Source organism: Leuciscus leuciscus (genome assembly GCF_965113295.1).
Source record: "Leuciscus leuciscus genome assembly, chromosome: 21".
Classification (NCBI taxonomy): domain Eukaryota; kingdom Metazoa; phylum Chordata; class Actinopteri; order Cypriniformes; family Leuciscidae; genus Leuciscus; species Leuciscus leuciscus.
Genome location: NC_138745.1, coordinates 25,290,453 through 25,318,383, shown reverse-complemented (window position 1 = coordinate 25,318,383; position 27,931 = coordinate 25,290,453). Strand labels below are relative to the sequence as shown.

The window sequence follows — 27,931 nt, the reverse complement described above, 5'->3', positions numbered from 1 at the left end:
AGAACCGATAAAAAACAAGAACACGTAGAAGTACTACAACTTAACCCTGTGTAGATGGTAAACCTTTATTTTGAAAAAAAGAAAGAAAACAAAAGCGACCCTCAGGTTTACAGTCTATGACTTAAACCTGCATAAATGTAGTAATAATTGTAATAATTAATTGGTTCTTTTTTCCCCCTTTTTTCAAGCTTCGAACATAGATTTATTTATTCGAATCATAAAAATAATTTAAATTCCGTCACACGATACAAAAGAGTGCCATCTGATCTGCTAGACTTTTATTTTGACACTAAACGTCCGGTGTTTGACGACGTCCTTCCGGGCGCTTTCACTCTGAACCTGCTCTGAACTTGTATGGAGCAGTTCAGTACAAACACTGAGTGAAACGAAACCATACACGTGTTATGTTGATGCACGCAGACAGGTATATGTATTAAACATGACTGTACAACGACGAGTAATCAGTAAAAACCCAGAAAGTAGCGCCATTGAAAAGAAAATTAAGAGGTAACGTTAATGATTTTCAATTTCTGAAACTTTATGAGCACACATTGACTTTGCCTTGCAGAAAAATAATGAGTGGTGTTGTTTCAAATCCTTGTTTACATGCAGAATACTCCCTGCATAGTGGAAAATAAATGTATTTCTCATGTTCCTTGCAAACTGACAGTCAAATGAATGGATGAAAGAAATGCACACCTGACAGTCCATCATCGGCCTGTGTGTTCTTAGGCTGTATTTATGCGACCTGTGTTCTCAGGCTGTATTTATATGGTGTGTTCATTCAGGGGAAATGCGCAGAGACAGGCCTCTTCATGGAGAGGTAACTGGTCCATGCTGTTGCTGTTGATAGGAGTCACCGGACTGGTGAGCCTGGTGTATTTCACATGGACTGATGACTTTACACACACTTTGGTGTCAAGAGGTGAAATCCTCACTCAGCCCAGAGTGTTCACGGTGGATTGCTCTGAAGACTACAAGAAGCACAAGCTATTCCCAGGTATGTTGGTGGTTCTTCTTCCATTGACTGAGCTTCATCCCCTCAAAGTGCAGACTACATTGGACATTTTATTGGAGATTTCAGCTTTGGTTTTGGTGTGCATTTCTGAGTTTTATAAATTTAACGTGCAATAACGATGATGTTATTGTGAAATTTGCATATTGAACTGCAATTGGTCTTTTTATATTTCTATCTAGGCCTATACTACATATTACCATCAAACTCTTTCTCTATTTGTATTCATATTTAATTACAATTCTATTGCTATTTGGCTAGTATGTTTTATTTTAACTGAGCTGCTTTTTTATTTTAGAGAAAATATAATTTTATATATTATAAATATTATAAATATTATAAATTATAAAAGTAATATGTATAATATACAGAGCTATGCATACGTTTAGACACCCATGCTAAAGTTGACTAAAAAGAGGAATAAAAAATCTTCTTTTGGAAATTGAACTTAATGCCTTAATTAAAAAAATTAGGAAAAATCCAACCTTTAAGGACACCAATTTTCTTTGTGAATGAGTAATGTATCGTAAATAAATAAATGTTCTTCCTTAAAATACAGGGTGCATAAGTCTGGACACCCCTATGTTAAATTCCCATAGAGGCAGGCAGATTTTTATTATTAAAGGCCAGTTACTTCATGGATCCAGGATACTATGCATCCTGATGAAGTTCCCTTGGCCTTTGGAATTAAAATAGCCCCACATCATCACATAGCCTTCACCATACCTAGAGATTGGCATGGAGTACTTTCCATAAGATCATCTCTCAATGCAAATCAAACCCAGCTATTAGGCTAACTGAAATAAAACCATGTCAATCTCTAGGTATGGTGAAGGCTATGTGATGATGTGGGGCTATTTTAATTCCAAAGGCCAAGGGAACTTTATCAGACTTATGTCCAGACTTATGCACCCTGTATTTTAAGGAAGAACATTTATATATTTACGATACATTATTCATTCACAAAGGTAATTGGTGTCCTTAAAGGTTGGATTTTTCCTATTTTTTTAATTAAGGCATTAAGTTCAATTTCCAAAAGATGATTTTTTTTTTCCTCTTTTTAGTCAACTTTAGCATGGGTGTCTAATCTTATGCATAGCACTGTATAATATAGAATCTATGAGGAATAAAAAGTCAAATGACAGTTATAATACTTAAAACTGTCATTTAACTTTTTTCCCTTCTTGAGCAAAGTTATTACCAACACAGATCGAATGTGTCCATACCTTTCAACCATTATGTTATTGAGATTGTTTGCATATTGAACTGGAAGAGGTCTTTTGTATACTTATCCAATCTATATTTCATTACAATAATTTTGCTACCTTGCATGTATTTTTTATAGTTTTCAACTGTGACATTTAAAATGCATAATGTATTGTTACTTTTGTAGAGAAAATATAATAAAAAATGTGTATTAACACATATGTATGATATTGTACTATAAACTCACTGGCCACTTTATTAGGTACTCTTGTTCAACTCCTTGGTAATGCAAATATCCAATCAGCCAATCACATTGCTGCACTGTAACAAATCATTTAGGCATGTTAACATGGTCAAGACGATATGCTGAAGTTCAAACTGAGCATCAGAATTGTAAAGAAAGGTTATTTAAGTGACTTTGAACATGGCATGGTTGTTGGTGCCAGTCGGGCTGGTCTGAGTATCGAAACTTCTGATCTGCTGAAGTTTTCATGCACAACCATCTCTAGGGTTTACAGAGAATGGTCCAAAAAAGGATCAAAATATCCCAGTGGCGGCAGTTCTGTCAGGGGAAAATGCCTTGTTGATCTCAAAGGAGAATGGCCAGACTGGTTCAAGCTGATAGAAAGGCCACAGTAACTCAACTCGTTACAGATGATGCTCTGAACACACAACACTTCCAACCTTGAAGCAGAAGGACTACAGCAGCAGAAGACACACCGGGTGCCACTCCTGTCAGCTAAGAACAGAAAACTGAGGCTACAGTTTGCATTGCCTCACTAAAATTAGAGTGCTGTCAGAAAAAACAAAAAAAACTAGAGAAGACTGAAGCAGCGTTGCCTGGTCTGATAAGTCTTGATTGCTGCTGCGATATTCAGATGATAGGGTCAGAATTTGGCATAACATGACTGAGTTCACTATACTCAAATGGCCTCCACAGTCACCAGATCTCAGTCCAATAGAGCACCTTTGAGAAGAAGTGGAATGGGAGACTTGCGTCATGGATGTACAGATGACAAATCTACAGCAACTGCGTGATGCTTTCATGTCAGTATGGACCACAATCTCTGAGGAATGTTTCCTGCACCTTGTTGAATCTATGCCATAAAGATTTAAGTCAGTTCTGAAGGCAAATGGCGGTCCAACCGGATACAAGCAAGGTGTATCTAAAAAGTGGCCAGTTAGTGTAAAAATCAAGAGGGGAAAGTATTTAAGTATTTAACTTATACTGTCATTTAAATGTTTTCCTCTTGAGCGCAGTTATTCCAAAAGTTTATGAAAATACTTTGAACTAATGGGCATTGCTGTATCGGAGGAAACCTGCTCCCAAACAACTTCTAGGAGGAAACAGCTTTGCTTGAACAAAGCCCTCACCTGTGCATTCCATCGGTGTAAATCATGAAGGGAGATATTTGTTGAGGAGCCAGAGCTGTGATTGACAGTCTGAAGCCTCCCACATAGGACTCATTACCGAACCTCACACCAGCTTCATAAAGCTCTACGCTCCACAGACAAAGCAAACCCTGGAATTAACAAGCGTTCCCTTGGCTCTAGTTCATACCACTCTCTTTAAGACGGGTGCAAATAAACTCTGGGAAAGAGACAATATGTTCAGGAAAATATGTTGTCCCGAAGCCAACCGCAGCCATTTTGCTGGTAGGTCTTACAAATCCCTCCAGGAATTCCTACTGGATTCTACCAAGTGGCATATGAATCTATGCCAAAATACTGTATAATGTGGAATTTGATTGGACTTAGAGCCTTGTTGTGAATTGAACACCCCACTGTGAATGTTGCCTGACCAAAAGCGCTTCCTCTTTGAGAGGATGCTGGAATACATTTCAGAGTCATTACGCATTACATTTTTAGCAAGGCAAGCTGCCTCCCTGAATGTGTCATTGAATATGCAGTTTGAAAAGAAAATTTGGCAGAGGCGTAGAGCCAGTTACTTTAATTGGTGTCATAATTAATAAATCGATATGAACGGCTAATGCATTCTGTCCTCAGGTTGCACCCCAACAAAATGCGGCAGAGCTATTTCAGACAGTGTTGTGACTTTGGAGGAGGCACAGAAGCTTAGAAGGTACACATTCACACAGACATACATCAAAATATATACACTATCGTTCAATAGCTTGGGGTCGGGAAGAATCTTTAATGTTTTTGAAAGAAGTCTGTTATGCTCAACAAGGCTGCATTTATTTGGAAAAACTGTAATATTGTGAAATATTATGAAAAAAATTAAATGTTTTCTATTTTTATATATTTTAAAATGTAGTTTATTTCTAACGAGCCCCTAAAGGGACAATGTGCTGGAAAAACTATGGGATGTGAGGAAAAAATATATTTCAATGCTTTTGTGTTCTCTCGTAAAAGTTTCGTGTACCTCTGAGAAATTTTGTTTGCTTTCAAAATATTTGCATTCCCTCGGAAAAAAGTTTGTGTTCCCTCAAAAAACGTTGTTCCCTCGCAAAGTACTTGAGTTTTTTATTTATTTTTTATGAACGTTTTTCGGTGGGACATTTGGAAAAAAAATGCAAATGCATTTGCATATCATTTTTCCACCCATTTCTTTTTTTTTTCATCACCATGTTCCTTTAGGGGATTCATACATTTATGTGATGGCAAAGCTGAATTTTCAGCATCATTACTCCAGTCTTCAGTGTAAAATGATCCTTCAGAAACCATTCTAATATGCTGATTTGGTGTTCGAGTAACATTTCTCAGTATTACAAATGTTGAAAACCGTTTTGCTGCTTAATATTTTTTGTGGAAACCGTGATACTGAAAGTGTCTAGAGAGTTCAAAAGAACAGCATTTATTTGAAATGGAAATCTTTTATAACATTAAGGCGCGTTCACACCAAGGAGGATAACTACAATGATAAAGATATAGTTCTAAAATCATTTAGATATAAAAGATGAGCAGAGTCCACACCACAAAGATAACGCCACCGAGAAACTATATAGTTGGAATCCCTTTCAGAATATTTTTTTCCCAGCTGATGAACGATAAAAACACTGACAGCCAATCAGAATCCATCCTGCTTTAAAGAGCTCGGGAATTTAAAGCGGCAAACGACAAAACTGCAGCGTGCTTATAATAAACAGAATGATATCGTCCGGTGGTGTGGATGCTAATATAGTTATCATTATATTTATAGTTCTCGTTATTGGTGTGAACGGGTCTTTGAAAATGTCTTTGCTGTTTTTTTTTTATCAACTGAATGTGTCCTTAAAAAAAGAAAAGAAAAAAAATCTTAACTCCAAACTTTTGAATGGAAGTGTACATACATTAATATGTGTGTTTCCTCTAATTCCACAGGTTAGCTGAGCGGGGGTTATCACTTGCTGGCTCAGATGGTGGTGTGAGTAGAAACTCTTCATATGCTTGCATCGGTGTTTAAAAATTGCTGCATGTTGGTCTATCAAGGAAGCAGCTGCTTGAGAACACAAGAGGGCAGTACACACTATGTTTGAGACTTCAGCTGGAATTCAAAAGCAAACTTCTTTTCCATTGTGATGGCACCATATTGTTTGGTATGATTGAGTTTCTACAGGAAAGCACTTTCATTAAGAGTGCATTTGAGAATTCACATTCAGAGGGTGGCAGATTCTGGAAGCAACTATTGTATGTTTGATGGGAACAGCGTGTGACATTGCCAGTGGTGAAATAGCATTTTACATTCGTAACGGATTAAGCTCAACTCACCAGTTCATCACTCTGTGGCTTAATGGTAAAATACTAAAAAGATAATAATAGAAAGTACATGTGGTGTCGAGACCTGAACCATGTTGTAAAATAATGCACCAGAAACAATTTAGAGAATATAAGATCCTTTTATGTGAAATAGTTAAGCAGCTAGAGTTTGATTTGTTTCCTTAAGTGATTTGTTGGTGATGTTTCTGCTATAGTGGCATGGAGTGGCGATGAACTTTTAAAAAAATACACTAAAAACAGTCGCATTGTGAAATATTATTACAAACCTTTTTTTCTATTTTAAAATGTATTTGATGGCAAAGCTGAATTTTTAGCAGCCATTGTCACATGATCCTTCAGAAATCATTCTAATATGCTGATTGACTAATAATGTGACTACAATTTTTTCGGGTTGCTTTTATGAATGGAAAGCACAAGAAAACCGCGTTTATTTGAAATATAAATCTATTGTATAGCTATTAATGTCTTTACTGTCACTTTCTGTCAATTTAATAAAAGTATGGATTTCTTTAAAAAAAAATCGTACTGATCCCAAACTTTTGAATGTTGATGTTCAAGCCTTTCACCCATTGTTATACTGATAATATAATTTGTAAGGTACTATACGGTTATCCGGACCACACGTGACCACACGTAAATAATTTATCCGGACCACACGTGACCACGGGTCTGGATAACCGTGGTTTTTGAATAAACTTTGATTAAAAAATTCAGAAATGGGTGTGGTCCGGATAACCATATAGTACCATTTGTAATTATACATTGACATGTGTAGAAAAATGCAAAATTGAAGCATGTTCACTTGTGGTGACTTGAACCCCTCTTATGGAAGGACCGTGGATTACTTTTATGAGGTGTTCACTTTATTTTAACTGCAGTGGATTACACAGAGAATATCTGATACCTGTATAATGTTATATACAATGACATTTTCAGGTAGAAACCTAGTCTGGGATCTCACCAGGCAAAGAGGCCTTTTATAGAGTGTAACCAGTGAACTAAAAGAGGGTCCCGCTGAGTTTTTAACAGCAGATCAGCCCCATCATGATGATTTATGATGTGTGCGGAGACAGAGAGCAGGGAATACCAGGGCTGAGAGGAGTCCATCTGTTGACCTTATGATGAGGCATGAATAACAACAACCTCAGCGGTACAGTCCAGCACTCGGGTAGATGCAGGCCCTCAGTGGTTGTCTTTGGAGTTGAGTCAGACCCAAGGACACTAGGGAAAGCTGGGCTTTTATAGTCAAATATTGACTGTTTCCACTTTGAAAGTGTTTCCACTGTCTTGATTCTGTTCATTTTTGTTGTGTACAGGCCTCCATCCTGGATCTTCACTCTGGGGCGCTGTCGATGGGAAAGCAGTTTGTTAATATCTATAGGTGAGTATTCTGTGTGGATTTATACGGCATCTAACAGGATGTCGTCTACAATTGAACTCCACCGGCTGCTTGATCTGTTCAAATCCCAGCTCTATCAGATTTCTCGAGGTGCGTTTCATGTAAACATCAAAGTATACCCCTGTGCCCGAGGAGATGAGCAGAAATCAATGGCGGCAATGATGGGAATGACTTTCTAACTTCGATTGTGAAAGATCGTGTCTTCATCTCTTACACCTGGAGATTTTCCTCATGTCTTTTTATGAGGTTTACACTTTGGTGCCCACACACAGGCTGGTACTGTGCTGGCAGTTAACTTGTACAGCTGGCATGTGTTGGCACGCTTGTTGTGACATTTGGTGTGTATCTATTGATGCTTGCATTTTGATGTGGCGGCAGTATTTAAATGGCTGCCATCCTACAAATGTTTAAGGTGGTGTGTTTGATATTGGTCTTTATTTTTATTTCAAATCAATCCATATGCTTTTTCATCCACAGATATTTTAAGAATGAGATAAGTGATGTTTTTACAGAAGAAGATTTTGAACTATACAAGTGAGTGATGTGGAAATGTTTGAAGCATTTCTTTTGACAAAATCTATTAACGCAAATCATTCAGTTCTTAAATATTGGATGAGTCCAACATTGGTCTATTTTATTTTATTATATATTTTTTATTTTACTTTATTTGATTGTATTTTTTATATTTTGCTTAATTTTGAAATTAATATTTATTGTGTGTGCTTTTTCTTTTTAGCTTTGTCATTGTCACTTTAACTATACACCTGCAGAGAGACTTTTTTGATCACTGCATTGTGACTCATGTAGGTTTTAAACCATTAGCATTTTTACGCCAATGTGTCAAGTCAAAAATAGTTTGCCCACCAACTAGTTGTTTAGAAAATCTGTGGTTTTTGTAATGCCTATTATGGATATGGATGGATAAAAGTACCACGAGCTGATGGCAACTATATAAAGAATTTTAATGTGCTTTGTTTTAAACCAGGGATGTTCGTGGCCGAATTCAAAAGGCGATAGCGGAGACGTTTGGTCTGGACTCCAAACAGATGTACCTCACCAAGCCCACCTTCTTCTCTTGCATCAACAGCACCTCTGCCAAAACCACTCATGATGAGTACTGGCACCCACATATCGATAAGGTAACCGGCACATCCAAGAAAACGCTTAACGTCTAGCTTTTAAATCATATCCTAGGAATGTGAAAGAACTGCTAATGTTTACTCTATGACCAGTGTTCTGAAACTGCCAATCACATTGGTTCTCTCAGAACATGGACCAAAAATATCTCCATGCGCAAGGGCTCAGATGTTTTGAACTAGTTTTAATAGGCCATATTATTACAAAGTTGACATTTATAAATAAATAACGTTTCACATCAAATTAGTTCAGTGACTTGAAATAAAGCAGAACTTTAAAGATTTGACTCACTAGACAAGTATTTATATCAAACACAAAGGGATTTGGATATGAATAATGGAACTAAATTAATATTATATTCATGATGTAACCACACATCAGCTAATTATTACAGATATGAAATTAATTGGCACTCAACCCCAATTACTGGCGAATGGGAGATCCCCACAGCCCTGTGGTGCCCGGCTTCATGAACCAGTTATATAATAGTTGAATTTGATTTTAAAGTGGCAAATATACTTTGTATTTACACAGACTTTTAATGCTGCACTGATGTATTCTATACATGAATCACAATCACAGGGAACAATGAATCACACACTGTAATGTTCATTTATTGATTTTCACTGAAACATGCTGATTTATGAGACATTTATGCTTTCTAAAAGTCTGACTTGAAACGTTAACAAAAAATATTTCAGAGCCGAACTGGCAACATAAAAGAGTATTATTTAAGAGCGGGCTAAATTGGCCAATATAACATAACTTCTGCTTTCAGCTATATAGTTATCAGGATTCAATCGCTTTAAAGCCTTTAAGCACATGCGTAAAAAGGTATTATGTTTTAAGCCTGTAACCACCGTCCTAGATCATAGATGGAAGAGACTATTTAAAGCCAATATAGGTAATTTACTTAGGAAATATGTTTTTTTTTATCAGGGTTTTTTTTTTCAGCTTTTTAACAGTTCTAACACCACCTATGGCCCAAATTCCATAAGCTTGCATGCTTCTTTAGAATCGTATGTCACATATGCTCACCTAATTTCGTGGATGTTCTATGTAAATCAGACACGAAAAAGACAATTTTCAGCAATATCATGTGATTTGCCATAGAAATATAGCATTTTACACCTTTTTAACAGTTAGTGTCATTCTAAGTCCCTATCTCCATAAAAGCTTGCATGCCTCTTAAGAATCATGTGTTGCATATGCTCACCTAATTTCGTGAATTTATGAGTTTTCGTTTGGGATTGATAGACTTTTGGGTACACTCGGCCATTTGATAAATTACCCTGTTACAGCTATCCAAATGCTAAAGTAAATTTTTATTTATTATTTATTATTATTATTATTGACCTAGAGAGTTGTACTGCAGTTATAGAGGTTGAGCGAATCTAACCTTATGTTACAGATGCTCAAAATTCATTGGCCAACAGCCAATGTCGACAGCCAAAGCCTTGTTTTTAGAGATGCGTGAATGTCCTCATAGACCATCATGGCACCTTGGACAAAGATACCAGATGACAGTTTTCAAATTATTCAGAATCACTGTTGCATAGCTATAGCTGTTTTCGTGTTTTTTTATTTTATTTTAATGAATTAATTTTTTTCACCAAGTGGCCAGTCGCTGCGTCCTTTTTAGGGATGTCCCGATACCACTTTTTCACTTCCGATACCGATGCCGCAGCTTTGGCTATTTGCCGATACCGAAATCAATCCGATATTTTTATTTTATTCTTGAACGAATACTACTAATAATAAAATATATGGAAGCACTTTGCACAATTAGCCACATAAAAACATCTCACTCAAATGGAGAACAAATACTTCTCCATATAGTCCACAACAACAGTTGATAATGAAAGACTGCCACCCTTTATTCAAAAGACCTTGAATTTAAAATTTATTTGCTATATTTCAGATCAATATATTTGTTTCCTTAAAATTGTAATTAACTTTAACTTTATTCTCATCTGAATTATAAATAATTTATTTCTGTATAAAATAATACTACCATTAAAAACATGATTTGATTTTCTGTTTTATTCACTGTAGAATGTGTAACTTAAAAATAAACAGGTTTGTGCTGTTTTAGGACAAGAAATGAAAACCAATGCAATATGATGAATGTCCAAAAGATGAGATCATTTTTGCTTTTAAACTGTGTGTGTGTGTGTGTGTGTGTGTGTGTGTGTGTGTGTGTGTGTGTGTGTGTGTGTGTGTGTGTGTGTGTGTGTGTGTGTGTGTGTGTGTGTGTGTGTGTGTGTGTGTGTGTGTGTGTGTGTGTGTGTGTGATTTTGGGTGACAGTCAGTTTGACAAGAGTTTACAGTTTGACAAAAGCACAATGTTGTGTTTTACACAAATATAAGTAGGCTAAACCCTTTTTGCAGTTTTAATGATGTCCTGTATGAAAATGACGGAGTATGTTTTTATGTTTCCACTGTTCGATCGCGCCCGTGCCTCTCTCTCTCTGACTCACACACACACACACACACACACACACACACACACACACCAGCATTGCAATCTTGACATCGCAGCCTGTTCATTTTGCTGCGTTCACACCAAACGCGAATAGAACATCAAATTCGTGTCTATCGCGTCTAGTTCGATGATTGAACAGTTTGAATCCATTCGCGCGTCCAAAGCGAGGACGCGCCGCGCGCGTATAATGATAAAGTGAACGTTTGAAGCGATATAGACGCGCGTTCAGAGCTAAGGCGGGGCTACAGATTAGGTGTCCCTATAAGAACCCGCATATGCGCGTATCTAACAGTTAGTTCCGTATTACATTGATTAATGTGCACGCGAGTTTTATTTATTTTTATACCGTGTATTCTCTGTGTAAATCCATGCACCGAACGTACGTTCAGTACGAATACGTACCGTTCCACCCCTAATGGGTATCGGATCATAGGTATCGGATAATTTTTTTTTCTCCCCTCCGATATCCGATCTAGCGTTTTGGGTCAGTATCGGCACGATACCGATGCCTTGGATCGGATCGGGACATCCCTAGTCCTTTTTCACATGACCACAGACTGAGCCAAGGATTCCAATTGATATAAGTGAGTCTGCGACTGACGGTTTAGGAGTTATGAGAGATTTCGTACTTTTGATTGTTGTACTGCTACCATCAGGCCGATCGGGGCGAGCCTTGGTTATGTTGTAGATGGGGTGGGTACTACCATCCCTCAAAGTTTTAAGACTCTATGGTCTGCCTTATCACTTTTAAAGCAGAATGTTGATCTTTGAAAATCACAACAATTCCAATAGTGCTACGTGCTTACTCGTGCGTAACGAGCCCCAGGAGGGGCCAGAACTTGCGGTACGCAAAAGGCTCTTATGGTTTTAGCATATTTGAGACTATTCTCAGATTTTTCTCATGCATAAAGATGGAAGTGCTCAGCAATATATGTACCCAAAACAATGTTTGGTACAGCACATTTAGGACCTGAATTCTTTATTTGCCCAGACTTAAAGGGATAGTTCACTTTGAAATTCATTTTTGGTATGTTTTAGCTTACCTCAAGGGCGTCCAAGATGTAGGTGTCTTTTTTTCCGCAGTAGTTTCAATTTTGATATTTTTAGGTCAAACCGTTCTTGTCTGTCAGTCATATAATGCAGGTCTATGGTCACGGTCTCAAAACACAAGCACAGAGTCCAAATTAAAACAATTCCCCGTCGTCCAAATTAAACAATTCCCCATCGTAAGTACACATTGATGGCCTAAGACACGAAACGAGCGGTTTGTGTGAGAAAACGAACAGTATTTATATCGTTTTTACCTCTTATACGCAGCCATGTCCGAGTGATCTGATCTGACGTGTACGCAGACTGGTGCATAGATATATACACTAGATGTCGCCTTAAAGACATTCGTTCCAATGAACTGCCGTAGACAAGGCGACATCTAGTGTGTATATATCTATGCGCCAGTCTGCGCACACGTCAGATCAGATCACTCGGACATGGCTGCGTATAAGAGGTAAAAACGATATAAATACTGTTCGTTTTCTCACACAAACCACTCGTTTCGTGTCTTAGGCCATCAATGTGTACTTACGATGGGGAATTGTTTAATTTGGACGACGGGGAATTGTTTTAATTTGGACTCTGTGCTTGTGTTTTGAGACCGTGACCATAGACCTGCATTATATGACTGACAGACAAGAACGGTTTGACCTAAAAATATCAAAATTGAAACTACTGCGGAAAAAAAGACACCTACATCTTGGATGCCCTTGAGGTAAGCTAAAACATACCAAAAATTAATTTCAAAGTGAACTATCCCTTTAAAATCGCAATATTTATCGCAACAACATTGCCTTTAAAAGACATGATTCATTTTTGAAACAGTGTAATGTTCCTACATAACTTTCTAGCTGTTGAAATTAGGTCTTGAGGGGATTTAAAAACGAGTTCAAGTTCATTTATGTCTGGTCTTTAGAAGTACCTTTGATCTCGGAGTTGGTTGTGCGATTATGAATGTGGCCATCAGGTCATTTCACTTTGCAGGCGAGGTTTACGTGCTTGGCTGTAACACAGAGGAATAAACTGCTTACATTGAAGATAAATTGCTTTTGTGTTTTGGATTTCTTCATGTTGCATGAGAGGCAAAAAGATAAACAGATTGAGAAGGCCATTGTAGCTTGTGGCTGCTCCTATTGGTTTGTTTTTGAAATGTAATTGTCCACATTGCGTCATCATCTGTCATTTGCTTATACAATTTTACAATTCACTCGAATCAGCTCGTGTTTAGTCAGAAATGCATTACGCCGAAGTGATAATGTGCTGTGCTGGTAGGGTTTGTCCATTTGAGTTGTGGGATGAAATTTTGGCATTGGTAGAATAATAAAAGCAAATAAGCGTCTCAAATGCTGAATGTACTCCCTCTGCGGTAGGTGTGTGGAATATTCCTCATTAATCTGTCTCTGAAAAACCACTGGAAACAACGTGTCGTTGCCAGAATACTGCCAGTCTTAAACCCTAGATTAGATTAAAGTAGTTAAAAGTGTGATCCGACATGCAGAGAAGTGACGCCTGTGTGGTTTGGGATCACTAAAGAGATTTCCCTCATAAAGCAGAGCAGAGTTTAAAGTCCCAGGGATGCCATTAAATTCTACCACTGTTTTTCGTTAAGCCAGGAAATCTTAGGTTTTACTTGAGGGCTTTTTTAAAATGTTTGTATTTTTATTTTTACTTGTCTACATTATAAAAATTGCAGCAATTAAAAATTAATGAATTAATATATTTGTCAATCAACAGAGATTAGATTGTTTTAAGACAACTAAAAAACCCATTACACATCACGTCATGATCCATTTGGTTCTCCCCATCCAACTAAGATTATTAAAACATCTTAATTAATGCTTTAGGCTAATGCTGAGTTTTCTTTTGAGGTTTTTACAGAAAATAAATGTTCATGGGGTTTAAAATGTGCTTTTTTTTTTAACAGGAGACTTATGGATCTTTTGACTACACATCTTTGCTCTACTTGTCCGATTATGGTTTGGAGTTTGGTGGCGGACGGTTTGTCTTCATGGACCCGAATAGCAACAGAACGGTGGAGCCAAGGGCTGGTAAATACGCACAATATCACACACATTGTCGGGATTTGTATAAAAGCATGAAAGTAATGCAGTGTGTTCAAGCAAGATAAGGATTAAATTGTGGCTGTCAGTTGATTTTAAAAAATTAAATAGAATTTATGGTAAGATTAATTAAATTATATGCTGATTAATCCAATTAATTATGTACAGTATGTGCAGATGTTTAATGAGAAATTCACCAAAATGAAGATATTAATTGTTGTTGACTTGAGGTCAGGAATCGGATTCTTGTTATAAAATAAAATGTCGATTTCTCTTATCGATTCCTTTGTGAGCATATCAGTATGATTTTAAACCATTCAAGCGCGAGACGACTTGCACGCTGTTTACAGAGCTGCAGGCATATGTAACTATATTGTATCTTTGCAACTCTTAAAGGGATGGCAGCCTAATATTCCTGCTGCCATCTCTATAATAACACTAATCAAACAACAAAAGACAGAGAAAATTCACTCGTTCTTGACTGCATAACTTTTCTAACTATATTTTTAATGTATATTTTATTTATAAAGTGCAGTGTTATTTTACATTTGATTACAGTTTCTGTACCTGAATACTTGAAAATCTTTAAAAAAAAATGTATTTCAATCATATCTTCGTTCAGTTGTATCTATTTGTTGCGATTTGCTTTTTTTTTTTTTTTGTTCTTTTTTAATTACTGAGTGTTTACTTGTCTTTAATAATGCTTGAAATGTATATTAGTTAGGATCTTTTCTATGGTATTTTTAAACCACAGGAAAACGCTTTGTGATCTGTTGAGGCTGTTGTAAATTTCAGATTATTGGCATGGTAAAATCAACATCTTTTTAAAAGAATTATTTGTACTTGTATTAATAGGTTAAATAGGCTGGTAATTGATGGTATCATTTAACTTTTTTACAAAGAATACTTCTATTTCAAATAAATGCTTTTTCTTTTAACATTTTATTCATCAACGAATCCTGGACAAAAATGCAAAATTTTATAAAACTGTTTTCAACTCTGATGATGATAATACTCTGATGACACTGGCTGCTGAAAATTATGTAAATTATACTTTAAAATATATTTAAATAGAAATCGTTAATAATAATATTACAGTTTTTTTTTTTTTTTTTTTTTTTTTTACTGTACTTTTGATCAAATAAATGCTGTCTTGGGGGGCATAAACAAAATCTTAAGCCCAAACCTGTGAATGGCAGTGTACGTTAATATAAGTTAAACATATTTAATATATGTATGAAAATGCTTAAAGCTAAACTCGACCTTGTTGGATTTGCATTTAATGCCGACTGGGAATTTATTTAATTTCTGTGCTCCTGAGTATTCAAATGACCTCTTGCCAGACAAGGTGTTACGTCTGCTTAAATTAAGATCAGTCACGCTCTGCCTGGTAACTGTGCCTAATGTGGCATATAATGTGCAAAGTAGAATGATAGTTTTGTATAACATGGTAAGTTTCCAGTCTTTGAATTCTATTGGGAGGGGGAATTGCAACTTAAAGTAGCAATAAGTGTACTTCCTGTAGAAAGACACAATGGTTAAGTACTAAAACCATTTGATAATAAATCTGTCATGAAGATGCACTGCTGGTAGTGTGTATAAACTTTGAGGTTATTAAATTGGCATGGCTGAGGTTCTTTCGCACACTGGAGTCCATTTACTGAATCATGTAAGTGGTTCTGCAGTTGCATTGAAGTGCGAAAGGATAAGCAATAATTATCACTTTTTGAATGCCACCATGAATTAATATGGAATTTCGTTATGGCTCTCTCCTCTATTGCAATGATTACATCCACACTCCAAAACCTCTTTATGACTTGTTTTACATATCTTTTGCATGGACTAATTGTTTTGTTTTCTCAGCCTGGCATTTTGATAAGGTCCCATGATGACGCCATCCATGAATAGCTGCCTGATTATTTGGTCTGCACGGAGAAGCTTTTATTTTGACTCGTGCCTGTGAATTCATTTACCTTTCAGCTCTTTATTAGAATCTGTCACTTTTGAGTGGATAATGTTTGCTATTTTCCAAGGTGCACTCGGTGGCGTCACACAATGATGACAGAAACTGTCAGGCTCCTTCCTTTAAAATAGTGGTTCTCAGCGGGGGCGTTCAGATAAGGCACCTGGATAATAGATAGGGGCGCTGGCCCATAAAAGGTTGAGAACCACTACTTTAAAATCTGCCCCCACATATCCCCACTGGGCCGGTTAGAGGTGTTTTGCCATGCAGCGTGACATTTGATCATGGAGTGCTCTCTGAACCCATTAAAGATTGATGGCAGGTGATAGAAGATGGCAGGTGACTGCAGATAAGAGATATGCTTTTGTACGTGCATGTAATTTAGGCTACAGGGAAAAAAAACAAAGATTGCCATTATCTTTTTATTCTCTATATACTCTAGGTTGTATATTGTATAGTGTTGTATAAGTTGTGTTCAGCAGTCATTAGTACAAGTGAAAATGGGTTGAAATGGTACAAGATGGTAAAATGGGTTATTTGTCAGACTTCTAAAAAGGACGATTACGGGAACCTGTTTAGCAGGTGCATTTGCAACCTTAACAGCCCAATTGTTTGGTCTTTTAAGAACAACAGTTTTGTACACAAAGCATTGCAAGACTTGCTTTGGCGAAAACCATCGAACACTAAGAAAGATTGTGTTCAAACAACACAGAGCTACTACAGAAAAAGTGTATCCCTAAATGCACTGCACTTCACCTTTAAAAAAAAAAAAAAAATACATACAATTTTAATTGTAATTCATTATTCATAAATAATTCATTTATGAACAGCTAGTTGATTTTAACCTTAGCAAGTACATTGCTGAGAATTTTTTTGGTTTGTTTTGGCAACTGCACAATAACTTTCATTTAAAAATGTGTGATCATTTGTTTCCGAGCAGATAAGTTCACCACATTCGCTAAATTAAACTTGCAACGTGATTTTTTTTTTTTTTTTTTTTTTTAATACAAGAGGTATCAACAGTCTTTTCTTCTTCCTTGTGAGAAATACAACAGAAACAAATGATAAAACACAATACTGACCTGTTAAATGAATGTGAATATAGCTCACATAATTCGATTTTAGGAGAATTAGGTGAGAAATGCACAGTTTGAGACATTAAGATCTCCAATCAAGTCTTAGAGAAATATTAAAGAGAGATAATTTGTGGTTTTTATTTCCTGTAGAACAGTACTGGTGCTGACATAAATATGTGTGCGTGTTTATGTGAGTGATCAGGCATTATTTGTTTACATTTATATATATACAGTTGGTGGTATAACATGTACCTGTCAAAGCTTGACAAACAGGAAATTAAGGCAGACAGGGCTGAAGAGTTGGAAGTACATTAGGGTAGTGTTCTTTCATCATTCACAGTAATCTAACAAATCACGCACAATGCAATCCTGTCCGTTTTAGCACATTATGAGCTCATGGATACCTAACGTGTGTGCAAGTGTGAAGAGCAAACAACATTAGCTTAAGAGGTACAGTAAGTAAGCTGAAAGTAATTCTATCTCTTTCTCTCTGATTTCACACCATAGAGAACTTTTAGAAGCCAACATCCATGAAAGAGCCACAATTGCTCAAACTTTAATCTCAGACTCCAATGCTAAAATTTGGAAAAGATGGTGCCATTAATAATCATAAAACTTGAACAGCTGGAGCACCAAGATGAACTTCAACATCTGCTGTGGCCAGCTCAGTCACCTGACTTGAATATCACTGAACCAATGTGAGCAGTTTTAGAGAAGCAGATCCCTTCCAGATTTTAGAGAAGAGTGAGAAGCAGATTCCCACTCCAATATCTCTGAAGCAACTGGTAGATGCTCTGATGGATGACATGTCACTGAAAACTATACAAAAAGTAGCATTAACCTATTCTAAGTAGATTTGTAAGCTGTGTTATAGGCAAATTGTGGTGAAACACAATAAATAAAAATCGCCTGTTTCCCAGGTGTTGACATTATTAAGATTATATATATATATATTATGTATATATGTGTGTCACTGATCTGATGTTCTAGGCTTAAAATACCCATTTTTAATGCATTATTCATCAGACCCCAGTGTTTTTAGCTCTGGATTTCTCCCTCCCGTCGTGCCCCGTCTCCAGGGTGGTGATTTTTTAATGCCTGCCTCCAGCTTTAAATGAATTGAGATACAGTGCGTTAGATATAGCAGGTGGAACATGTTCCTGTTCACTGGGTGGCAGAAGCAGTGTGCTCTGTTGGTGCGTTGATTATCCATCAGGTGTGGCTGATGAGCCCTGATCTTCACTACGGTAATTATTACTCTGATGGATAACTCTGTCAAACAGGCTGTAATTATAACTAGACTGACAATCAACCTCCCTCTTCCATGATGGATGTGAGGAGAGATATTGGCCTGTTGAGATACACAGTGCTTGACACGAGGGAGGAGGACAGAGGTGAGAAGGGGGGTGCTGATACATGCATAAGGAGAGTGTGAAAGATGACGTCATATTTTAAGATGAGATTGGATGGGGGAAAAAGCACTTTATTTTTGGCACACTGGGAAAATTGACGCCTGCCGCTGGATGAATCCTGTGGGATCACAGCTGCATCTCCTGATTTGGAAGTCACAGAGGAGCAACGTGCTCTTGGCCCAGCGAGTGCGGTTAGAACCAGCTGAGGAGTTTAAAGGAGGCAACAGGTGCATTTTTATTGTCAGGTGGAAAAACAAAAGCCTTTTTTTTTTTTTTTTTTATCTGTGGTGGCAGACGAAAGGTTTAAGATGTGTGACAGTGTTTTGAAGTGCAAATATAGGGATGCTTTTTTAAAAGCAGAAGTCCTTGAAGTGGTGAGATACTGTCGTGTTATGACTTTATAGTATGCATTTAGAGGTTTTAACATTAACTATAGTTTATCTTATATCAGTTTTTGCATTTAACCTATTGATTCCAATAGTAGGCAGTTCATTGTGCGACCAGGACTATTTGTCATGATTAAGCTTCAAAAACATTTTAAAAAGGAATAATATCTGACAACATGCAGACACATCAATTTCTGCATTGTATTGAGATTTTTTTTTTTTCTGGAATAAATCTAAACGTAACCAAACTAGAAATAGAAACTATTTTCACCAAGAAAATAGACTAGAGATCATAAGTAGCTTTTTTTTCTAATGGGTGCAGAGAAAATATTCTTATTAAACTCCTCTCCATGGAAACACAATCAAATCATATCATTAAAAACTCTGAAATAATTTCCCTGTGAACCAAGTTAAATGACAACATGCTGACAAACCATGTGCTCTCTGAGCTTTTCATGCTTAATTTGTTGATTTTGTTAAATTTCTAAATCACTGAATCTGGTGTTTTTAGCCAGTTTCTCTCTTGCTTGATATCATTCCTCTTCTAATTTTCATGCAAACACTGTAATCAGGATTTAAAATTTCCAAGCCTAATACTCCAGATTTCCTTAGGCATCTTGCAGGTTTTATGGCATTATACACTTTCCTTCAGAAACGTTTCATTTTCTTAAACGTGTAGCATCGTCACATTTTAATGAGATTCAATGTAACTTTCACAATAAAAAATGGTCAACGAGGGTCAGAATAAAGCAGACACACCGGAGGTAATTTGCATAAATATCCTGTTTAGCAAATGTCTCCTTGTGCATCCTCAGTTGAAGTGTACAGAATTAGACTTGGCTAATTAGCATGGAGGCAGCATGCGGTTTTAATAATATCCGTCCAGCTTCAACCTGCATGGTTTAGTGTGAAATCTAACATTTTATGGAGGAATGTTTTTATTAAAAATGTGTCTAGTTTAAAATACTCGTTTCCTCTTGCTGTAAATCTCAATAATAGCACCATTAAAAAAATTAAAATAATTATGTACTAGATCAATTAATTGAAATTTGTTTAATTAATTAATCGAGAATCAATAATGAGATGTAGATAAACTGTATTGATTTATAAAACAATTTTCCCATTTTGACAGAACTGATTTATAACAATTTATGCAAGAACTGACCTTTTCAAGAATTTTTAGAGGTGACATAAATACAATTTGATTCTCGAAAAATAATCAAATCTTGCTTTCTGTTGATTCACTAAAAAGAACCGGCCGACGGCTCATAAGAGTAAATCGTCTCATCTGTATCAGTGTTCCGTGCAAAAAAAGGTGTCAAGTCTCTAAAGGTGTCCCACAAGGGTCTGTTTTGGGACACATTTTATTTTCTTTGTAATATCTGTTATAACATTCCCAATGCTAGGTATCATCTTTATGCTTATGATACTGCCATTTATTGTTGGATATACTTGCAATCGGTGTTTGATATTGTACAGATACGTCTATGTCAACTTAAACTGGTTTAAAATACAGATAAAACCAAATGAATGATATTTTCAAATTCCAAAGCTCTACCAAGGAATCTTTCTGATATTATATCCTCCCAGCCCCAGGGAACAAAAATAGAATGTGTTGCAAGTTCTAAGTACTTGAGTATTCTTTTTGATAGTCATTTATCTTTTAAGCTTCATATTGATGAATTCATTTTTAAACTTTTTTTATTATTATTATTTCAGAAACAGAAATTACTTTATTTTCTTTCACTACAAGGAAATATTTGGTGTCTGCAACCTCTTTACCACTATTGGACTATGGAGATCTGCTTCATATGAATGCCCAGTACACTATCTAAAAAACCTTCTGGATATTGTTTTTCCACAGTGCTTTACGTTGTATTAGTAGTTGTAGATATCAAACTCGTCGCTGCATTTTATATGATAAGTCTTGAGTTACAATCTCTGTATCCAAACTCCTTATTTGTGTCTGTTTATCTAATACAAATGCATGCTATAATCTTGATTCAAATGACCTGTTTTACTTCAAAGTTCCTCAGGTCCGAACTGATCTTCGAAAATTGGATTTTAAATCTAATGCTTCTGTTGCTTGGAATAATTTACAAAACAACTTAAAGCTGACCATGCTTCCATCACTGAAAGGGTTTAAGTTACTTTTTATTAGATTGTGTTTTATCCCCTGGTAAATTCAGGACTGAACATGTTGAATGGTGCATTACAAAGTCATACTTTGACACTCCTATATCATGCTTGTTTTTATTAACCATTTTCTCCACTTTCGCATATATTGCGTCTTCCTTCCATCCTTTTCCATTACAGAATTCAAATTGCATCGCCTATTACTTCCAATTTAGTCTGGCTTTCTTTCAGCTTGCAGGATCTCTGTTGCATTATGGATATTCCTCCAGCAATGCGGTTCAACATACAGCATTTATTCATGGAATTTTACACATGCATTTCCACTTTTAAAAGTCGTTTTTTCAAAAAACATGAACATTTAATGAGATTCTGTTTAACTGTCATGATAAATAATGGTCTACAAAGGCCAGTACCAGGCAGACATAATGAAGGTAATTTACATAAAAATCAAGTTTAGCAAAGGCCTCCTTTCTGCTTCTTAAAAATGTAGTGTCTTAAAATGAATTTAACAATCCAACCAAGCAAAATTAGCATGTTTTAGTAATTATCCCAGCACCAACTGTGAGGCTTTGGAACCTTTTTCCATCAGCACTCAGATTTACTGTGAACATGAAATGCAACGATAATTGTCAAACACAAACATTTAAATTCAGATATAACTTAAAACTACTTGTTAATCATGAGGGGGAAAAGTCTGTAGAAAATCCTTAGAGTTCGAACATCATGATTGACTTTAGCCTGATGTTAGCTTTCTTCATGTGCAGTTTTTCCGCATATCACTTCAACATTTTTTCCTGTTTCTCTCTGTCATCGTCCCTCTCCTTTCATCTCCTGCAGGTCGAGTATCTTTCTTCTCATCCGGTTCTGAGAACCTCCACCACGTGGAGAAGGTCGTTTGGGGCACACGATACGCCATTACGGTGTCCTTCACATGTGACCCCGATTATGCCATTGATGACCCCTCCCTGCCGTAGGATCCACCTGGCTCAGAGGGACGGATGAGTGACAGGAAACCTAGGGGAAACAAAGGAAAATGCTGAAACGCTCTCATCTGGCACTTTCAACAGTCAGGTTCATGGCATAAAAAAAAAACGTATTGTCCCATTAGAAAAATGTTGGGGATTTTCTGTGCTCAGATGGGTTTTGTCTATCTTTATGTTTTTAATTTAAGAGGTGTTTTCAGGAGATTTACTTGAACTGCTGTCATTTTGAAGACACACATCTTTTGGGTTTGGAAGGTGCTTCTTTACAATTGAACTCTGTCTTTCCTGGCTGTGCTTCACTCTTTAAAATCTTTTATATTATTATAGTTAAATCACTGTCTAGACAGGCAACACAAATGGGATGATTAAACAGGTGTATGTAATGAAAACAAGGAGCTGGGAACCCGACTGTCAAAGATCTCTGCTTATGTCACCAACTGAAAAGAAAGTTCTTTGTAGAATTGCTTTCAAAAACTGCATATGCTTCTAATCAGATAACCAAAAGAACATTTTATTCCTTCGCACATGTCTTTCTACTTGAATGAAAGTTTTAAAAGAGAACTTTTTTGATATCTTTGATAAACAAGTGTGTTGTAATATTCAAGGAGAGAAAGTTGACTTTATATGTCTGTATGAAATGTTGTATTGTGTATCTGATGACCTTTTGGAAACACATTCCCTCCTTCAAGTGTGTTAGATTTAATTACACTGACATCATGTGGTCATTCAGCCAATCACAACACGCTTGTTTTGAGCTAATTGGCGTCTCGGTTTACAGACCCAATGCCCAAAACTGGATGCTTTCACCTCTGTTTGTGTGAGTTGGAGTAAGATTTAAAACAGAAGGTTGTTACTTCTCTCATGTAAAGCTTAGGTAACTATTAAAATCTTCTCAATAGTATGTTTTTCAGACTTTATGCTATGAATCTGTCAACATCTGTGGTGAATTTTAATGAATAACGAAGGAAAACTTAGCATGTTTGTTTACCTAGAATTTTAGACACATTCTGAATCCGCTTAAACATTTAATGCCTATTATTCAAATGCATTGAATAATACACATCAGCTTTATTATAATCGGACGAGCAGTCTCTTTAGGCTCCTTGTTTTTCCAAGTCTCCTCATATGTGATGATTCATGAATTTTGGCTGATGCTTAATTTGCTGTTCCTGTTGCATCACCAATATTTTAATTGGATAACCCTCTTGGTTAGTAATGCCCCTTTTCAGTTGCTAATTCATTCATGCTTTAGCTACTGTAAGGCTGAATATTAACAAGTGTTCAAAGACTCTTCATAAAATGGTCGTTTAAGGTTTATGCTAAACAAGTCAGTTTTGCCAACAGCAATCACAGTCTTGTGTGTCAGGGCAGATCCCCTCAGTGACTAGGCTGAACCGTTGATTTATTGCCACTGTATACAATAGACTGAAATACAATCCGTCTATATCTTGTGGCGTTGCATATTTATCTATGATGAGCTGCGTTTGCATGAAATGATGAGGTTGAACATGCTGGATGTGCTTCATGCGTATAAATGTGCTTGTTTGTTTTGAAATATGGGGAGGATGTACTGCGTTTTTAAAACGTCTCTTATGCACATCAAGGCTGCATTTATTCAAATAATGGTTTTAAATAATGGTAATATTGTAAAATGCTATTGCAAATTGTTTTCTATTTGAATATATTTTAAAATTAAATTTATTCTTGTGAAGGCAGAGCTGAGTTTACAGCATCATTACTCCAGTCTTCAGTGTCACATGATCATTCAGAAATCATTTGAATATGCTGATTTGGTGCTCAAGAAACATTTCTTATAAATAATGTTGAAGACAGTTGTGCTGCTTAATACTTTTGAGGAAACAGTCCTACATATTTTTCCGGATTCTTTGAATAGAAAGTTAAAAAGAACAGTAATGCATCCTTTCTGAATAAAAGTGTTATTTTCATAAATATTACTGACAAAATTTTGAATGCTATAAATAGACATTTTGGCTTCAAGTAGATGGATTTATGCAAGTGTAGGAGTGTCTTACAGTATGTGCTAATTTTTGTATAGTAGTGCATTAGTCCTATTCTAAGATATTGTAATCATTTTAAAACCTTTTTCATGTTTTTAGGATCTATGTTAATCTCATTACATTCTTACATGTGTAATATAGTCCTGAAGCTAAAATTTTGCCTGATTATTGGCAGCTGCTTCATTGTTAAGATGGATTTTTAATCTGGTATGTAAATCACAGCTGATAAGCATGCCTTTTGGAAGAGAGGGTTTGCCAGTAGGTGTTACGGTTTTGAAGAACAGATGTTGCTAATTAAATGATGCGACAAAACAAATGGAGGACACATTCGAGCTTGTAGTCCGACCATAAGCAATTCACAAGAAAGTCTGGATAGATGGCTACAGTAACACAAGCTTCCCTCTGGCGATACAACATTCCTCACCGTTTACTCTTAAGTCATGCAATTTCCTATGACTACCCACTTGAAGAGCCCAACAATAACACGCAAGGCGAGATTGTGATTTATTTAATTTCTTGAAGAGACTGATAAATACAAAAGGAAATGTGAAACGTTTGACTGGCGCCTTCAATCTTCGGTTGTGCAATTTATTATTAAAGGGGGGTTTGTTTAATATGAGTGCTTTCTCTAAAGTGTCATTAAGTAAAGTGATACGCTCTCTCTTGACACCACACTCAGTTCTTCCACTTTTGAGCTAATCTTTCCATGATAAACCATGTTCGGCGTGTTTTGCCAGCACGAGGCTTGGCACTTCGAGCTGCTCAAGAAATTCTATGACCCTGGTCTGAGCGTCATCCCACTCTTGAGTTTGATGACTGCATGAAAGCGTCAGGCCTCAGTTGTATGGCTTCAGTTCTTTTGTCTCCAGAGAAATGGAGACTGAGAGAATCAATTTTATCCTTCCACATCCTTGGATCTGCCAGATATAGATGGAGTGGGTGAAAATGTCCCCACTTTACACAATTGAAAGACCGTTGAGTCCTTCCTGACATTGAGAACCAAAATAGAGCAATGCAGGAATTCATTCTCTTAGCCATCCAAATGGATTATCTAAGCAACTGGCTTGCTGTATTGTTAATCTTGATATATTTTATATATATATATATATATATATATATATATATATATATATATATATATATATATATATATATATATATATATATATATATAATTAATTATATATATTTATATGGTGTTGCTGGCAAGTTTACGTGGTTTCTATTTTATGCTAAGAATATTGAGAGTAAATCGTCACTGTAGCCTCCTGCTACACTTTTCTATATCAGTGTTTCCCATAAATATGCTAGACTCATTGACTGTTCCTCAAGCACTAATGCATTATGCTCAGAGTTCAAATATATGAATATGCATAGGCCAATTTAGCCCTAAGCGGCAAATGCCACCATATGGATTGTGAGCTGGAAAAGCAATTTGTAGATAATTTTAGCCCAGATCGTCTGTTGATTCATTTCTTAGTGTGCAAGCACAGCTGAATGGACTACTGATTAGTGTGCTTAGTATTAGTGCACTAATGTCTCAGATTAGTGGACCATTTGTTGATTGGCTATGTGGAATCTCACTGTGAGTTGGTATCTTGTAAGAAATGATAGTGTCATTGTGTATTATTGCAATGATATGGACCCAATGATATATCTTAGTGTAGGTTCATTAAACATATTTATTTTACATAGTTGTACACTGTTTTTTTCCCCCACACTAGATTTAAATCCTTGTCATGCACTTAATTACAACTCTATGAAAAATAATGTAACATTTCTGTGATAAGACACAGCATTTTGACTTACCAGAAATATGTGGGAAACGTTACTCTTGGCACAATAAACCTTATTAATAGTTCTGAAAGCATGCATTTTTATCTAGACTGTGAATGTAGCAATATTTCTATTCAATTTTATTAGATTTTTTTTTATTTATTTTTTTTAGTAATGAGTGATTATGCCAGTAGTGTGTTGGCTACATATGTATGATAGGTGTATATAGCCTTACGTTATCTTCACATGCTTGTTGAAAGATCCTTCTTCCCACATCTGCAGTTGTAATTACAAATGTCACATTCAAGTGCTAGAAAATCTGCTGCTTGTTTATGAGAATTGGTTAGGTTTATCATTTAATCTCAGCAGGGGGTTGCACACTTGTTTTACAGGACGTGTACTTATAGTGTACTTCCCTAAGAAAGTACTGGCTAATATAAGGAAACTACATGGGTTAAGGTTAGGTTTAGCTAGGTTCAGGGTTAGTATTTATTACCCAGTTATTGTAATTACTATAATAGGTAGGCTACATGGGGAAAAGGACTGTAAAATAAAGTGATACCCAACAGGGGTATCTCTTAGGCCTTGAAATCAAGACAGTCCTGCTTGGATGTCACTTTTCTGAACATGTTTCCATCTACAAGTCAAAGGATGTGGCATTAGTGCAATGGATAAATTAGGTTCAAGCTAAAGTGGAAAATATGAATGAGTTGGTTGTTTTGTGAATGGAGGGGGGGAAATTCTCAGCATTTATCTGCAAACATTGTTCATCATTCAAATAAGGTTATGGCCTTGATCAGTTAAGTGGATATTGGAGTTCGCTTGTTGCTAAAATGGAATGCTTAAAAATAAATAATTTGCTTCTGAATAAGTAAAGTAAACTTAACTGAAGAATCATGCTTACCTTTACACGACCGGGTTAAGCTTTCCAATCTCTTCACTGCATCACCTTTAACTGCGCCATGACAAGCGTCTCAGAGTTGAACTCAAACTGATTACTGGATGACGCAGACTTTCCCAAAGAGTACAAGCTCGGTGGGCGCTTTTTAAACGATGACGTGTAGCGGTAAAAACTCTTGTGGCGGTTTTTAAGATACTCTCGATAATTCTTGGTCAGGAGCGTGTACAGAAACGGATTTATGCAGCTGTTGCTGTAGGTCAGACTCGCCACGAGATAATTGATGCTCGTGTGCGTGTGTGAGGTTAAACTGAAGGGCTTGTGGTACAGGGGGACAAGTTGCCAAATCCAAAAGGGCAGAAAACACGCCCAGAACACGAGCACGATCGTGAAAATCATTATCAAAACTTTCTGTTTTGGCGAGCGCTTGCTGCTTTTATTAACAGCCGACGTCTTTTGAGACTCCAGGTACGTCTTGGCTAGTCGGGTGTACAAGTAACCAATTACAAGCCCTGGCGCCATTATGCTCGTGCAGAACAGGACAGTCAGGTACAATTTATACGCCTGGGGTGCCCAGGTGGGCGCGCACATCCTTTTCACCCCTCCATCTGCGGTTGTTTTAGTAGTCTGGTTAACCATGATCATCATGGGAAGAGTTAGGACGAGGGACAAAATCCAAACGCCCCACGCCATAGCTTTTCGGTAGCTTTTGGAGCGTTTCACAGTATCCAATGGTTTAGTCACTGCCAGGTATCGCTCCATACACATCACTGTCAGAGTAAAGATGCTCGCGTGCATAGTTAACAGGTCCAGACTCAGCAGTATCTTGCAGCCCACATCCCCAAAGTACCAGTCCTTCAGAAAGTACGTGCACACCACGAAAGGAATCGTGGAGAGGTAAAGAAGATCCGCGAGCGCCAGGTTGATGATGGAGATGTACATGGAAGTGGCGAAGCGTATGGAATGACACATAACTACCAGCGTGTAGACGTTTCCCGAAACTCCAACGATGTAAACCACCGACAGCAGCGTCCCGAAAGTCGATGTTATCACAAGCTCGTCCACCGAACCGGAGTTGCTACGGGACGGACCGCTAACACTGCCAGACTTGTTGTGATTCATTGCGCTCGCGGTGAATGCGGAGCTCTGCGCGGGAACATTATGCCAGGTGCGCCAGACCCCACACACACTGTTTGGATATTTGACAGATG

At 36.8% G+C, this 27,931-nt stretch overlaps 2 protein-coding genes across 3 annotated transcripts; one reads left to right on the top strand and one right to left on the bottom strand.

Annotated features, from left to right (window-relative positions):
• The first annotated feature begins 321 nt into the window (after positions 1-321).
• Positions 322-23,980, top strand: ogfod3 (2-oxoglutarate and iron dependent oxygenase domain containing 3). 2 transcript variants are annotated; one of them, XM_082151265.1, is made up of 9 exons: positions 322-507; positions 789-1,000; positions 4,229-4,304; positions 5,546-5,588; positions 7,258-7,322; positions 7,818-7,874; positions 8,326-8,479; positions 13,937-14,060; positions 21,883-23,980. In XM_082151265.1, the coding sequence occupies exons 1-9, from the start codon at positions 440-442 to the stop codon at positions 22,017-22,019; spliced, it is 936 nt and encodes a 311-aa protein (XP_082007391.1). In that variant the 5' UTR covers positions 322-439; the 3' UTR covers positions 22,020-23,980. The 2 variants fall into 2 exon arrangements, with proteins under 2 accessions (XP_082007391.1, XP_082007392.1); XM_082151266.1 differs by lacking the exon at positions 7,818-7,874.
• LOC309484830 (urotensin-2 receptor) lies at positions 21,921-27,897 on the bottom strand. Its single transcript, XM_082151258.1, has 2 exons — positions 26,727-27,897; positions 21,921-22,059 (listed from the first exon to the last, which is right to left on the bottom strand). The coding sequence occupies exon 1, from the start codon at positions 27,840-27,842 to the stop codon at positions 26,760-26,762; it is 1,083 nt and encodes a 360-aa protein (XP_082007384.1). The 5' UTR covers positions 27,843-27,897; the 3' UTR covers positions 21,921-22,059; positions 26,727-26,759.
• Positions 27,898-27,931: the final 34 nt, after the last annotated feature.